General features: G+C 54.6%; 3 protein-coding genes across 4 annotated transcripts; 1 reads left to right on the top strand and 2 right to left on the bottom strand.

The window, feature by feature from the left end:
* Nucleotides 1–161: 161 nt before the first annotated feature.
* On the bottom strand, nt 162–8,984 carry LOC120955503 (probable histone-lysine N-methyltransferase CG1716). 2 transcript variants are annotated; one of them, XM_040376416.2, is made up of 5 exons: nt 8,032–8,984; nt 1,776–7,956; nt 1,466–1,692; nt 654–1,385; nt 162–579 (listed from the first exon to the last, which is right to left on the bottom strand). In XM_040376416.2, the coding sequence occupies exons 1-5, from the start codon at nt 8,674–8,676 to the stop codon at nt 400–402; spliced, it is 7,965 nt and encodes a 2,654-aa protein (XP_040232350.2). In that variant the 5' UTR covers nt 8,677–8,984; the 3' UTR covers nt 162–399. The 2 variants fall into 2 exon arrangements, with proteins under 2 accessions (XP_040232350.2, XP_040232351.2); XM_040376417.2 differs by having other exon boundaries at nt 1,776–7,953; nt 8,032–8,983.
* Nucleotides 8,985–9,232: 248 nt separating this feature from the next.
* LOC120955504 (mitoguardin) lies at nt 9,233–12,264 on the top strand. The gene is made up of 3 exons (XM_040376418.2): nt 9,233–10,158; nt 10,232–11,095; nt 11,182–12,264. Exons 1-3 carry the CDS (start codon nt 10,111–10,113, stop codon nt 11,797–11,799), a joined length of 1,530 nt encoding a protein of 509 aa, XP_040232352.2. The 5' UTR covers nt 9,233–10,110; the 3' UTR covers nt 11,800–12,264.
* Nucleotides 12,265–13,563: 1,299 nt separating this feature from the next.
* Nucleotides 13,564–15,291, bottom strand: LOC120959465 (dynactin subunit 2). Its single transcript, XM_040382874.2, has 4 exons — nt 15,152–15,291; nt 14,227–15,063; nt 14,061–14,163; nt 13,564–13,995 (listed from the first exon to the last, which is right to left on the bottom strand). The coding sequence occupies exons 1-4, from the start codon at nt 15,185–15,187 to the stop codon at nt 13,808–13,810; spliced, it is 1,164 nt and encodes a 387-aa protein (XP_040238808.2). The 5' UTR covers nt 15,188–15,291; the 3' UTR covers nt 13,564–13,807.
* Nucleotides 15,292–15,600: the final 309 nt, after the last annotated feature.

Consider the following 15,600-nt stretch of genomic DNA (forward strand, 5'->3'; position numbering starts at 1 on the left):
CACACCAATCGTTTTGAGTATCACCTCTGATGATCACAAATGATTACGTGACTGTGACATGGATATTGTTTCAGTCAGATTTTTTTATGTCATTGACAGTGACATTTTGCAGCACTGGCGTTGAGTCATCAATGGACGGTCCATGGAGTTTGCTCGATACCTTGTAATATTTGATTATATTTCAATCATTTATTTTCCTTCTTATTTTTACAAAATCCATACATTTATTTCTAGCTACTGTTAATTCATGAAAATCACTCAAATTTACACCAAAACCTAGAAAGGTTATTTCACTATAAACGGTTCCTATAATATTGCCGTTGCCGTTAACATTAATAAACACACTGAAAAGGACACTGATTGCTGCTACTGCTGCTGCTGCTACCACTTCCAAACGTATTAAAGCGCAACGTTCGAATAATCCGGCTCGTTTTCACCCCGCACGTACACCGGCCCATGCTTGGCCATGTACTTCTTGATGAACTCGCGCGCCTTCGTCTTAACGGAGTCCGTCACCTCCAGCTCGTGCACGGTATTGTCGCAGTGTTTCAGCTCCTTCAGCATGACGAAATGCGTTAACTGAAAGAAATAGGACAGCCAAACGAAATTTTCAAAACATCCTTCACCGAGCATCAGCATCCAAGTTTCCTTACCTTCCGAGCGAGATGCTTGAAATCGTCCGTATTGGTAATGCGGCCGAGCGGGCAGCTATCTTTCCGATAGCTGCTCAAATGCTGCACGATCACGCCCGCTATGTCGACGCGGAACTTTTCCTTAATTTTCTTCGCCTCCTCGCTGTTCAGATCGCCCTTGCTTGATTTCTTGCGCTTAGCAAGCTTCGCCGTTGCCATGGCTGAGCTTCCACCGCCGTCTGATGCGCTCTGCTGTGCTGGAGCAGCTGCGGGCCCACCAGTTCCGCTTCCTCCAGCCGCAACGGCCGCACCACCACCACCACTCTCACCCGTCATTTCTTCAGCCGTTTTACGCTTCTTGCCCAACCGTTGCTGCACCTTCTTCCACTCCTCGTACGGGGAGATCTTTTTCTTCTTGTTCAGTATATCCAGCTCGTCTACGATGCACTTATCCTCCACGATCTTGTGCGACACGACCAGATCATCGTCCATGAGGGACGCATCGCCGGTACCACCGACACCAACACCGCCCATGCCGCCACTACCTGCCCCATCCGTGGCGGTGGCATTCGCCGCAAGCGACGGCTTATCCAGCAGCGGACCGCCGAACGGATTGTCGGCCAGCGTTTTGGAGAACATGCTGCGGGCGCGCAACCGCTTCGCTTCCTCCTTGCGCTTGCGCAGCTTCTCCTTCGTTTCCTTGTACCGCTTCATCTCCATCTGGCCGTACTGCTTGTCCTCCTCGGTGCGGGGCTGCAGGGACGAGATTGAAGAAAGTAAACATTAATCTGTTGCGCGTCGGACCGATCGCACTGATCGCACTGATCACTTACACTTATAATGCGGGCCTGCACCAACTTCAGGCTGTGCTTGCGTTTGCGCCGCGGAAGCAGCTGCTGCAGGGTGGCCTCATCCACTGCCGCCGTGCTCGCGTTGGCCGACTCGCCAAATATTTCCTCCAGCGTTAGCATCTGCGGTGAACCCGATTCGCCCGTTTCGCGCTTCACCGGTGCCTTCGACATGTCGTCATTCATGTCGTCCGGTTTGGCCAGCACGTCATCTGCGTGTGTTTTAGGGAAAACAAAATCAAAATTAGCATATCTGTCCTCCTAAACCCCCCCTCGGATTTCCCATTCCCCTTACCCAAATTAAAGCTCGACTGCTGTTTGCGCTTCTTCTTGAGCAGCTGCTCGAACTGGGCCGCCAGCTCCTCCTCGCTCGTGTCGCACGTATCGGTCGTGCTCGAGTCGGAGCTGAGCGAAATGTCCTCGTCGTCGGCCACCACCGCCGCCCGGCTGGCGCCCGGCTTCCTCGGCGGCTCCCACTGCGGGATGCGCTCCTTCACGTGGTAGTAGTACAGCCGGCCACGCTCGTCAATCGCGAAGCGCCAGTACGGCGGCAGCTTCATCGCCGGCAGCTCGTAATCGTCCGGATTGGTCGACATCGGTGGCGGTTGAATTTTGAAGTACGCATGGCTCGGTGGCGTCGGCAGCAGGCGATCGTCCTCCGAGAAGTATTCGCCCGTCGCCGGGTTCATGCGCACCGGAATGTCCATCGGGGCGGTGAGATGCGGGTTCAGCCCGAACCGCAGGCACGCGTTCTCGTGCATCAGCCACATCTCCTTCTTGCGCCGCTCGGCCTCCTCGTGGGCGACCTTCATCTCGAACAGGTGGCGCCGCTGCTGCTTGGAAAGGTTGTCCTGCTTCAGCGGCGCATACCCACCGACACCGGCCAGCCCGCCGGGCGGCGGTCGCTTCAGCTTTCCGCCCAGCCCGCCCCCGTACGGTGCGTCGCGATCGTCCAGCGAACGGCGCCGCTTGGGCTCACCGCTTCCGCGCACGAAACCACGACCGTCGCCCCAGCCACGGCCGTCCCGATGCCGGTGGTGCTGCTGCTTTTCCTCCTTCTCGTCGTCGTTTTCCAACCCGATCGCCTGGTAGCGCATGTCCGCCTCCCGCTCGTGCTCCTTCATCTGCTCGATGCGCTCCTTCTTCGGGATGCGGAACACCTCCTTCAGGTTCATCCAGCTGATGAGCAGCTTGCAGGAAAGGATGCGTATCTGCGTGCCGAGCCGCTGCTCCTCCGGTGCGTTCTCGTCCTCCGGCTCGGGGATCTGAATGTCTGACGGTAGCACGCTTGCGGTGAGCGAATCCGTTGAGAGTGTTGTCGTTGCTGTCGCCGCCGCAGCTGCTGCTGCTGCGGCTGCTGCTGCCGCTGCTGCCTTCTCCTTGTTTTCCACCTCCTTACTGTCGCACGTGCTGATGATCTCTTTCAGCTTGCCCAGGTCGGCCAGCTTGAGCAGTGCCGGCATGTTCTTCAGCACCTCCATGCTGCCCAGCCCGAGCAGGTCCTTCTTGGCCGCTGCCTGTTGCTGCTGCCGCTCCGTTGCCGGCTGGCTGCTGCTATCACTGCCCGCCCCATTGCTATCGCTCGGCGAGCTGGTGCGCGACGACACTTCCTTTTCCGCTTTCTCACCAACCGCTGCTGGCGCAGGAGGCGGCAGCTGTGGTTGTGGCTCTTCCTTCGGCACAGCGGTCGGACCCGGGACGACTTCCTTCTGTTGTTTGCCCTTCTCCACCCGGGCCCACTTTTCCACCGTGTGCAGTATTTTGCTGTCCTTTAGCATCGTTTTGTTCGAGATTGGCAGTCGGTCGAGCGTGTCCAGGATTTGGATGCGGAACTTGAGGTCCTCGATCGATTCGGTCGACTCGCAGATCCATCCGTACAGCAGCCGCAGTCCGTGGTAGTCGAGGAAGAGGCGGCGGCACGGAAGCTCCCCACTCTGCAGCAGGGTCAGCAGTCGGCTGCGTGATTTGATGTCCTTCGCGCGCACCATCAGCCGGGACAGTTTGAGTGTGTGCGCTTGGTTTTTGAGCCCCGTCTTGAGCAGATTGTTGATCTCTTCGTCCAGGTCGGGATCTTCGTGAATTTCCAGTCGTCGCTGCTTGCGCCCCGTTGTGCGCTTCTTGCGCGTTTTCTTTACCTTCGTCGGTGCAACTGGCGCGGCATCCGACTTGCCACCTTCCGGCCGATCGCCAGCCCCTGCGGCCGTTGCCGCCGCCGCCAATGCAGCACCCTTCACCGCTTTACCAACGTCCAGTTGGGCCGATTGCTGCACCGAGGCCGCCGTCTCCGCCAGATCAACCTTCACACCACCTTCCTCCTCCTCCTCACTCTCCTCCTCCTCGCCTTCATCTCCCTCCTCCTCGTCCTCATCCTCCTCCTCCTCATCTTCCTCCTCAAACTCGGAATCCCGGCCCTCGCCCGTCGGTTTCGCGCCGATCCACCCGCGGCAGCTTTCCGCCTCGCAGTAGCACTTCTGCGCCTTCCGCCCGTACCGCTGGAACTGGTAGTCGAACGTAATTTCCTCCCCCGGCAGTATGTACTTCGTGCTGAAAAACCCAATCCGCAGCTCCCCGTTCACCGTCCACTTTTGCGTTTCCGCGTTCGGGTCGCACGAGTGGTTGATGAAGCGCGAAATGTTGCCCTTGGTCGTCGCGTCGATAATGCCATCGCTCCGCAGTGCCATGAAGTAGTAGTGCTTGTTCTTTTCCCGCGAGTACGCCTCCGCCCGCTCGTCGAACTGCGCACTGTTCAGCACCTCGCCCACGTACTCCATGATGAACTCGCCCGGCGCGATCGCGCTGCTCGCCTGTATGCCGAAGCCCTTCTTCTCCGTCCGGAACACCTGGCAGTGGGCGTACTCCTGCCGCTGGAACCGCCGGTTCGTACACCGATCACCGACCGTGCAGCGCGAACCACACTCGATCATGAGCAGCCGATTCAGGCAGTCCTCCCCGCACCCGTGCTCACCACGCTCAATTTCCTCGTGCGTCAGGAAGCAATCGCACGTCATCTTCTTCGCCTCCCTGCTCACGATCCGGTCGCTGTGGTAGATGTTCTCGCGGATCGTTTCGAACCGGCTCAGCTTTTCCTCCATGTCGCGCAGATACTCCTCCGACAGCTCCACGTTCGCGCTATCGCCCTCGTTAGCGATGACAGGCCAGGCGGGGCCGCTTACACCCGCCGCGCCCTGCAGATGGCCGCCCGACTGCATTGCCATCTCGCTCGCCGAATAGCCGCCCGCCAGCGCTTCCGCAGTGCCGTAGGCATCGCCCACCGCGCCGGACGATTTTTTCATCAGTTTGTCCCTATCGCGCACCAGCCCGTGGCCGCTGGTCCGCTGCTTCTGCGAGCTGATCGTCTTGATGCGGGTCGAACGGCGAATGACGCCATCGTCGATGTAGCTCTCCACCAACCGTACCATATCGACGCGCTGCGAGTCACGATCCTCATCGCGTGCTTCCTCCACCGACGGAACGGACGAAGGAGGGACAACCGTCACGCTGCCACTGCCGCCGCTGCTTGCCGGATCCGGTTCATCGCAGGACATTAGATCGTACGGTGTGCTGGCACCGCTCCGCACCCCGGAATCATCCTCGGACGGGAAGCCACTGCTGCATCGGGACGGGGCGGAAAGACCCTCACTGTCTGAGAGGCCGGCCACCGAATCGGAACGTAGCGTTTCCGCGTCACTAAACGCTTCTTCCTCCTTCAGCTCGGCAAGCTGTTGCGTCTCCGGTTTGGGTTCCATCGGAGGGACAGCATCAACGGTGGCTGGAGGTTTCTCTTTCACGGGGAGTTGCGTTGGCAACTCGGCAACCTTTGTTTGGACAACCTCAGAGACGTGAATCTCCTCCTCCTTTGGAGTGACTTGGAATGTTTCCGGAGCTTGTTGTGGTGGAGGTGGTGGTGCCGGCAGCTCCGCCTCAACGCACTCCTCCATTTTGTACATCTTGAGCGACGCTTTCGTTACGATCCTCGGCGCTTCGGGGGACGCTTTGATCGGTTCCGCGAGTTCCTGCTCAACCGGCGGATATTCCGGAACATTCCTCGTCTCAACCGGCTGTTCCTCGATCTTCTTCTGAGGGCTCTCCGTAACGAGCGGCTTCTCCGCCGGTTTTTCCTCCACGGCTTCAACGCCGCTCTTCGCTTTGGACGAATCTCGCTTGGAGTCCTTCGTTTTGGACGATTTCTTCACTATCGAACGATCGCGATTCGTTTCCTCCTGAAGAAAGCTGCCGCCCGCACTGACGCTCTTCCGACTGGTGCGTTCCTTTTCCCCACCCTCGCCACGATCGCGCTGTTGCTTCTCCTCTTCCTTTTCTTTGGGGCGGCTCGAGCGATGCCCGCTTGTGTCCAGTCGACGTGCGGTCGCTCCCTCATGCGAGGACGATGATTTCGAGCTCTTGTGCTTGCTGCTACTGCTGCCACTGCTATGCCGACTGTGTTCCTTCGTCCGGTGGGAGGAAGACGATGAAGAGGAATCGTCCCGGTCCTTCGTTTCCGCTCGGCGGCGCGATTCATCGTGCGGTGCTTTCGTGCGCGATATTGGCTGCAGCTCCAACGCTTTCATCTCCGACTCGAAACACTTTTTCGGCTTATCCGGACGGGGTGGAATTGCCGACGGACGTTTCTTGCTGCTGGAAGGGATGGAGCTTTCCGTGGGGACGTTCTTTTCTTTCGCTTCACCCGCAGTACCAACGTCGGACGACCGTTTATCCGCTTCCTTTCCTTTTCTTAACTTTTCCTTCTCATCGCTTGCCATCGTGCCTGATGGCACGTGTTGATCACGCTCCGTGCCAGCTGACGACACACGATCCAAACTAAGCTTCCGATCGTCTTTCACACGCACTGCCCCATCACTAACCTCTTTCGACTGTGTTCGCTTGCGCATCTCCTCCTCCAATCGTTTCCGCTCCTTTTTACGCTGCTCTCCCCGCGAGCGATCCTCATCGGGGGTGGACTTTTCCGACGCACGATACTTGTCCCGGCTCGATGGCGATTCTTTGGGCGGTCGCTCTTTGCTGGATCCTTTGCGTGAGCCGCCCGAATCGGTCAGCTTCGTGTCCTGGTCTCGCTTTTCTTTTCTCGGCGGTGTTTCGACGATTTGCTTCGGCGGGGGTGCAGGATCCTCCCGATCGGGCTTTTCTGTCTCGACGGAAGCGTTCTGTTCGGGTGGTGTAATTTCTGGTTCTTTTGGGAGATTTGTTTGTTCGGTTGCTATGTTGGTGGCAGTGTCTGACGGAGTGTCCTTTTGTGTTGGTTCATCGTGGGGCAGTTCTTCAGGCAGATCAGGTTTATTTTCTGGAATTGGTTCAACGGGAGCTGGTTGTTCTTCGACACAAACCTCAACCGTAGCTGTTTCTACCTCACACACTGGTTCAACAGGCGTTTCCACTACCATTGATGTCGGTTCCGCTTCTGTTGGTTGTTCTGTAGAATCCATTTTGTCTGGAATTTCCTCCTCTTCCTTCGGAGCAATTTCAGCTTGAACTTCAGGTTCAGTTGCAACTTCTTCAGGCTGTTCCACCTTCTCCTCCACTACTTCTTCAATCGTTGCGCTTTCCAGTGCCGTCTCTTCCACGTGTTCCATCGCAACTTCCACGACTTCAGCAGACTCTTCCGATGGTTTCGCTACAGATTCCTCTTCCTTCTCGCGCTCTCCTTCCACCGAATCGTTCACCATTTCCTCACCACCCTCCATCACACCTCTGGCTGCTCCTCTTCCCCTTCCTCCACGACCACCGCGGCTTCCACGGCCACCGCGACTGCCCCGTCCGCCACGCGATCCACGCCCACCGCGGCTACCACGACCACCTCGACTGCCCCGGCCGGATGTCGGCCGCTCCTCCGGCGCATCGATAATGATCTCATCGGCCTGCAGCACTATCACATCCTCATCGTCAACGACCGGTTCGGGCGCAACCACTTCCGCCTCGACGGACGTGCTCGGTTCCAGCGCCGCATTTACATTGGCGGGCGTTTTGTACGACCGTCTAATAAACGTAGACCCGGCCGGCCGTTCCGGTGTACTGCCCACCGCGGCCACCTTTGGCTTTCTACCCCTCGTCCCGCCGCCCATGATGGGTGGACCACTCTCCACCAGCTCCTGGGAGCTCGAGCTGTGTATGCTGTCATCGTCCCCGAACACCGTTCCATCGATCCGGAGGGAAATCAGCGAATTGTTTCGCTCCTCCGGCCGGGGCAGCTGTATCGTTTCGTCGCACGGATCGACCCCCGCAATGTCCAGGATGCTGGGGGCGACCAGTTTCTTCTTTCTACCCCGCTTTGCCCCGGTCGATCCGCCACGTACCGCCGCCGTGCTGCTGGGTGGTGGTGCCTCCTTCGTGGGCGTTTCGTACACCGCTGCCGGGAGCGAAGTTCGCTGCTGTTTGCTCGTGCCGGGCTGCAACATGCCACTGCCGATCGTGCCCGCCACCCGCCGAGGCGATTTGCCGCTAGAGTACGTGCGCACCGGCTGCTGGGCAAAGAAATACGTCGATAAATCGGATGATGTGCTTGCGGCGTGCGGAACCCAGCCGGACGTGTACGTTACCTGATTCATCGGCAGCGGTGCGTCCACGACAAAGTCGCGGAACTTGTTCGTCGCCTTTACCTGCCGTTTGGACTTGCGCGTGCCGGCCCCGCTGTCCGCCACCTCCGGCTCATCCTCGATGTACACCACCGTTGTTTCCCCGTCCACCAGCAGCGTCCCGTCCGCCTGCTCGCTTCCCACCAGCGTTTCCTCCGTCACGACGATCGTCTCACCATCGATCGTTTGACAGTCCAGCAGCTGCACCTCATCCGTCAGCTCCTCTTCCTCCTGCTGCACCACAACCGAGTCGTCGCCGGGAGCACCCTCGAGCGATTTGCTCGTTTCATCGTCCAATATTTCTATCATCTCCACCATCTCACCATCGGCGTACGGTGATTCCTCTACCGGCGGCGGAGAATTGACACCCAGCGATGATGCACCCCTGCCGCGACCACCCCGTCCTCGTCCAGCACCCCGACCAGCGCCTCGACCCCGCTTACGGCCACGTCCAACGCTGGCCACCAGCATTTCCTGTACCGGCGTGACCGAGGCCGACCGTCCCCCGCTGTCGCTGCTGCGGCTGCGACTGTCGGACGATTCGTCCGCCAGCTCCGTCACTCTTCCGCCGGCCGACATCTTGGTTCCCGTGCCGCGCTTACGTCCCATCGCTGTGGATTGTTGGGCGTCGGGCTGGCCCTACGTTTGATTGTTTTGCTAAAAAGGGCGTTAATCTACACACCAACGAGAGAAGCTTACACGCGAAAAGACCAGTGGCACGGTCTCATCCTACGACATGATTATTTAATCTTGGCACTTGGAACTGCGATATGCGCTCGACCTCTTTTGCCGCTTCTTGGAGCTTCTTCTTCTTCTTCTTTCTAATGTTTGAAGGGTCCGCGAGATGATTAGAAAAAAACGTAAACACAACAAACAACCCTTCAAAAGTGCTGAATACGAACCGGCGCGTTGACAGCTGTCAAAGTCGCTTTGCGAGACAGGGGTGTCAAACTGTTGCGGTTTTCTCGTTAAAAATGCAAAATTAAATTCAAAATTTCTTTTTTAAACCATAAAATGAGGTTGTTCGAATAATTTTTCAGATGAAAGTGAAGTTATAATAAATAAAAAGACATTTGTTCATACATTCATGGAAATAATTCAGCGGAATGAGCCAGCGCACGTGCTCCGCTGGGGGAATGTTTACGTTCCGTTCGGGTCTGTCAAACTATTCAGCACATATCGCACCGAACGAAGTGGGCAAAAGAGGCAACACAAAAACAACCAAAACCACCCTAAACAAGTGCAAGAAGATGAAGAAGCAGAAGTAGTGCACAGGGGTGAAAAGTGGTAGAAAAAGTGGGGCGCCTCTCACACAGTGACGTAAACACTACGCGCGCAGTGCCGTCTTGGTGTGCACCTTCTGACCGCGATCAGGTTACGCACTCACACACACCGAACGACCGACAGACGGCATTGTGGTAACCACGGAACTCGGCCCTTGCAAATGCAAAGGCATGTCCTTCCGGTGCAGACCAATTAGCAGCTCAGGACCGAACCAATCGAGACATGTGATAACAGTGTGCCGCGTGTGAAGAAGAACGGGAAACTTCTCTCGCTTGCTCCAAGTGCCAGTGCCACACGGGAATCGAAATCGTGACCAATCAAACAAAAACACACGCAAGGAAGAGAAAGCGCCAGTACGGGGGAACAGCCAGACAGCCAGCCAGCCAGTGTGTTTGCGTGTGTGTTTGTGTAGTGTTTATTTTTAATTGTCCTAAAGTCCTTTTCGTTTTGATGTTTTGTTCGTGAAAAGATTGTTCGCTCGACGGTGCTAACACTACGATCCCGAGGCGTGATAAATGGCTCGGTTAAGATAACACACGCACGCGTGAGGCAAGAGCGGTTGGGAGCAGTGGTGAAACGCCAGCAAAGTTAAGCAACACACCACTCGCACACACACACGGAAAGTGGCGCACCTAATCCACAGCAGCAAAAAAAGCCCGCGGAACGAATTTACGAACGATCTCGAGTTGCTTTGATAAGAAGCAAAGCGAAGTTGGATTTTGCTGCACGACCCCGAACACAGACCCCGATCCCGCCAAGATGAGCGTCTCCAAGTATCTTCCCATTCATGTATCCACCTCACAGAAGGTATTTTGTAACGCCTGGTGGCTATTCCTGCTATCATAATTACATCCAATTAATCCTTTTCTCCTCCTTTTAGATCATTATCCTATCCGTATCGGCTGGCGTGGCTCTGCTGGGCGCTCTTGCCGCGTACCTTGGCCGGCGGAGAACGCCACTCCCGCAGCAGCGCCGGATACGCAAGCCCGGCAACAGACGGACGCGCAACAGTGTCCGCAGCCCGAACGATATCATGTCGGTGGCCGGCTCGAAAGTGTCCGCCCGCTCGTACAGTCCCAGCGGGTCCGTTCACGCCATCTCCGACCGCATGTCGCTCGCGTCCGGGTCGCTAGTGGCCGCCGGAGGTCCGGTCGCAGCGATGGGCACCGTCTCGCTGCTCGGAAACACAACGCCCCTTACCCCGCAGCAGCTCGGCGTGATGGGCATGGAGGCGCTGGAAAACGTGGTCAGCTACTGGGAGGACGCCCTGACCGGGCGCAACGATACGGACATCATCCCGGGCCGGGCCGCAAACGTCGATCAGGACGAGTTTTGTCGCGAGCTGCAGAACCTGCTGGACGCTGCCTACAACCTGCAGGAGCAGGGTGAGCTGCTCTTCCTGGACGAACGATCCGTGCTCTACCGGGACGATGAGCGGAAAGCCATTACCGGGGTGGAGCACGGCCTCACGAACGGGCACCGGTCCGGGTCGGATCCGAACTTCGATTCGGCGGAAAGCTTCGCGTCCGCCCTGGACCAGGTGGCCGATCTGCGCGAGTTCGACGACACGGAATCGTTCATGGATCTGGAACGGTATCCGCTGTACTCGAGCGCGCTCGAAACGATGGACGACCAGCAGATACCGTACCGGACGCTGCGCACCGACATGGTCGGCTGTGCGTCCGATACCGAGTACCTGGCGAAGCTGCACTGCATACGGCTGGCCTTCAAGCTGCTGTTCAAGGTAATTCGCGCGATTCGCTCAGGACGCCTTGGTGGGGATTGATTTTAAAAGCAACATTCTCTCTAAACCCCCCTCCCTTTCTTTAGGATCCCAAAAATGGACGCTGGGTAGCGGACACCGGCCGACAGATACTGACCGATCTGCTCTGCCTGGGCGATAAAGATCCGAAGGATTTCCTCGTCGCGTACGAATCGATGCTCGAATTTCTCCAAAACCCCAACAACTGGGTCGACATCGAGCTGGAGCTGGAGTCGCGCAACGTCAAAGCGATGACGTTCTACGACGTGGTGCTGGACTTTATCATACTGGACGCGTTCCGGGATCTCGACGCACCGCCCAACAGTGTGCTGGCCGTCATCAACAATCGCTTCCTGTCGAACGGGTTCAAGGAGTCGGCACTAGCGACCGCCGTCTGGTCGGTGCTGAAGGCGAAAAAGCGCATGCTCAAGTTCCCGAACGGCTTCATGTCGCACTTCTACTGCATCACCGAGCAGCTGTCCCCGCTGATGGTGTGGGGTTTCTTCGGGCCGAACGAAAACCTGAAGGACGTGTGCCAGTACTTCAAGGACGAGACGATCGGCTTCCTGTGCGACATCTACAGCTTCCAGAAGTGCCGGTACACCACGGTGGAGGAGCTGGCGGAGGACATACTGGAGAATATGCGCAAGCGAGTGAACAACATAGGCGTCAAGTTCAATCAGTAGTGCTCCATCGATCAATTGTGTTTTGTCCTGTTTTTTTTCGGTTCTAATTTATTCCATCCCTGCGGGGTGGAGCTCTTAAGGATAAGGGAATTTCTCTTTTTTTTTCTTTCTTTTGGTGTGACGATCACCTTAAATTTCCATAAGAACAAAACGGGCGGCCACTTGTGTGGTATGCGTATGTGGTGGTGTGTTGGTGCATCGGGCGACGAAAACATGGTCAGATCAAGCAAGCAAGCGGGTAGATTTAGTACAACAAACTATAAGATAAGCACCATTTAAGAAGCAGGGGGCATTAAGGGGCGGTGGATGGTGGGGACTGTAACTAAGTTGTTTCAAATGCACACCACATGGGCACAACACAAATACACCAAGGGTGTTGTCGGAGGCTATAAAGACAGCTAAGCGCGTAGGGAAATAGCTTTAATGAGTTGAGGAATAAATTTGCGCATCAAAAAACGCCGAAAAGTTGCTTTCCTTTTTTTGTCCATTACTTGTGTGCGATGTTTCATATATCTCCAGGGATTCATGAATCTTTAAAGATGTATGATTTTCACAATAAAGGGTTTTCCAGGAGTTCTCATAGCTGTGAGACACTTTATTGACTCTTAAGTGAAATGAACTTAATGTAAAAAGAATTGGACTCTATATCATCCTTGTTGGACAAATTCAATCGGAATTTCCACTAAGCCTGTCCAAAAAGGGTGCCATACAGTCCAATTCCCAACATATCAAGTTCACTTCTAATAGAAAAGAGTCAAGAAAGTGTCCGACAACTATGAGAACCCCTGGAAAGCCCTGTATTGTATTGGCGCGATCCCACCTAACAACATGCCCGTCGTGGGTTCAAGCCTCGCATGGACCGTCTCCCCGTAGCAAAAAAAAAAACTACCCGGCTGCATGGTACTTGCCAAGAAGTCCCGAAAGCCTGTATAGGCTATCATGACCGCGTAGATTGCTACGCCAAAAAGAAGAATAATGAGCAGCTCAAGCTCTATGAATCTTTGGAGATGTTAAGATTCACCAATTCCTAGAGATTCGTGAATTTTTCGAATTATATGAGACTTTTGAAATGCATGAATCTTTGCAACCGAGATTCAGATTTATGGAATCATTTCAAAAATTCAAATTCAAATTCATGAAACTGAATCAGATTTACCCAAATCTAACTGGGTCGAGCTAGGCGGGTTGTAGCCTCTCCATTGGAAACGTGACCAATTGGATTACCTTTAGCAGAACGGACCGTCCAGTCATTCATTATGAGGCGTTAATGAGGACTGGAACTATGTAATTATGCACGAAAAATCCTATCGTTAAGAAGTATTTGCACAGGGTGCAGCCAAATTGGTTAATCGGTTGCCTCTTCCTGGCAGGCATTACGATTTCGATGTTGTTACCGTTACAGATTTTGACCTGAGTTTGGTAAAGATTTGCCTCATTACATAATCTTTTCTATGTTGATCGGCAAACCCAGGATCGTCTGCAGTATTTTTAGGTAGACTTACGACCTACGACTTACACAGATTCACATTCACAGATAGCCTTCTCTGGAGCTAAGCAAAATCGATCGAAGGAATCCTTGGTTTTTTTTCAACCACTTTCACCTTGACGCAACTTGACGGTGTTTTCGTAAAACCTTTGTGTATATTAATATTAATTCACAATTGGTAAGGGCTATTCGTAGATTTCTTCAACAAATGTCATCTTCAACTCTAAAAAAAAAAACAAAAAACTAATTGTTTAGTTGTTACTTGGAATAAATCATGCCGCCGTTCAGCGACCTGCACAAAGCAGCTTCATTTAACATTTGCGACCAATGAATAATTAAAATTAATAGATTGCGATTAAATAAATATTCACGTTTTTAGTTGTTTTTTTTTTCACACGGACGAAAACAAAGTATCATTGCAGTAAGAGGGGTGGAATAATTGTGACGAAGCATTCTTACCACACAGCAGACACAGCTTACGAGAGAATGGACTATCTTCTACACCGGAGGCACGCCTACAGCCTACTTGATCATCTGCTGCAGTTTGGTCATGCGTTCCTCGAGCTTCTTCACCTCCTTGTTGACGTTTTCCAGGTTCTGCGCGAATGCTTCCTGCACGCCGGTGAGCAGCGTCTTGTTGGCGGCCACCCCATTGAGGATGGAGGCTTGTGTGGTTTCCAGCTCCGCGAACAGCTTGCTAAAGTTGGTGGCTGTGAGGGGACAGGGACAACGATTAATAAGATCCTTTTTTCAATTAAAAAACACGACGTCTTACCATATTTGTGCAACGATTCCAGCGTCAGCATACGGTTCAATATGTCGGGCAGGACCTGTACGATCGGTTCGGTGCTTTTCGCGATTTCATAAAGCTCCAAGATCTAGAAAGAAAAGAAAAAATTACCATCAAACAAACGGAAAGATAAACCAAAATGCATGTTTACCTTCTGCTCCCGGTTCGGATCTTGCCCCGTGGCGTTCGACTTCTCCTGTATGCTGTTCATCTGCTGCAGCAGATTGTTCAACCGCTGCTCGATCGTGTCCAGCTGGGACGGTTGCAGCAGTGCCGCTTTGGCCGATATGTTTTGCACTGCCTCGATCAAATTGCCCGTCCCGGTCGTGCCCGCCAGCCGGCTGATGCGTTCCGGTTTCGCACCCACCGCCACCTCCAGCTGGTGCAGCCGATGTTCCAGCTGTGCCACGCGCGCACTCTGCACCAGCTCGTTCGCGACCACCTTCGGATCGCTGCTCGACACCGCGCCCGTCTTCCTGTACTCTTCGATCTGCGCAATCAGTTTCTTCGCTTCCGCATCGCCCCCACCAGCACCTCCGGCCACCACCTCGGTACCGATCACCTGCTCCAGCTTCAGGCTTTCCAGCACCTTCTTGGCCGTGCTGACCACCCCGAACACCGTCTCGTGGGAAGCTTTCTCTTCCGCCGTGCGGCCCGTGTCCGCCCGGGACGCTTCGATCTCCTCCATCAGCTCGTTCATTTCGCACTTCAGCCGGTGGCAGCGCTGCAGCGGCGTTTCCCGCTCACCCTCACCCGCCAGCTCGTAGTCCAGGCTGCGGGCGTCATAGCCGAGCCGATTCTTCCGCCCGATCCCGTCGGAAAAATCTACCTCACCGGTCAGATATTTGCCGCGGAACTTGCCGATCGAGTCCTTGGTGGAGATGTGCAGCCGCTCGATCGCATCGTTCACCGGCTCGTCCTCATCGTAGTCCGATGTTTCCGCCTCGTTCACATCCGGAGTTTCGTAGACGTCCGGTTGGTCGTGTGCCTGAAAGGAAGAGGAGATCAGTGGTCAGTCGGGTTATGTGTTTCTGTTTGCGGTGCATGTGTTGGAAAGCTAATCTTTCAATGCTTACGATATAAGGCAAATATTGGAATTTCGGATCCGCCATTCTTTATTACTCGCTGCTTTTTAGTTACAGCCACACGAAAAAGCGAATTTTATTTACGCTGATGAACGGTGTACGTGAAATTGTTGACAGTGGATGACATCACTCCCGGGGGGAAGGAGAAGGGCGATGCTGAAATGACAGCTACTGTCAGTTGCGCAAACCGGTCGAATTCAACTGTCATTTTGAAAATAATTTCGCCTCCGTTTGAACAGTAGATGGCGCTAACCGGAAGCTAGAACTGTTCTACGCCAGTTGAATTCGCATCACCCTTGAACGTTTGTGGAAATGCTTACCTTTCTCCCGGGCATATAATGTACACCACCAACGTATCGATCTCTTATTGAAATTGTTTAATTTATTGGTTCAATTTATGATACATTCACAGGCAACGAAACGTGCAAGAGATGTTCCCA

Source organism: Anopheles coluzzii, chromosome 3 (genome assembly GCF_943734685.1).
Source record: "Anopheles coluzzii chromosome 3, AcolN3, whole genome shotgun sequence".
Lineage (NCBI taxonomy): Eukaryota > Metazoa > Arthropoda > Insecta > Diptera > Culicidae > Anopheles > Anopheles coluzzii.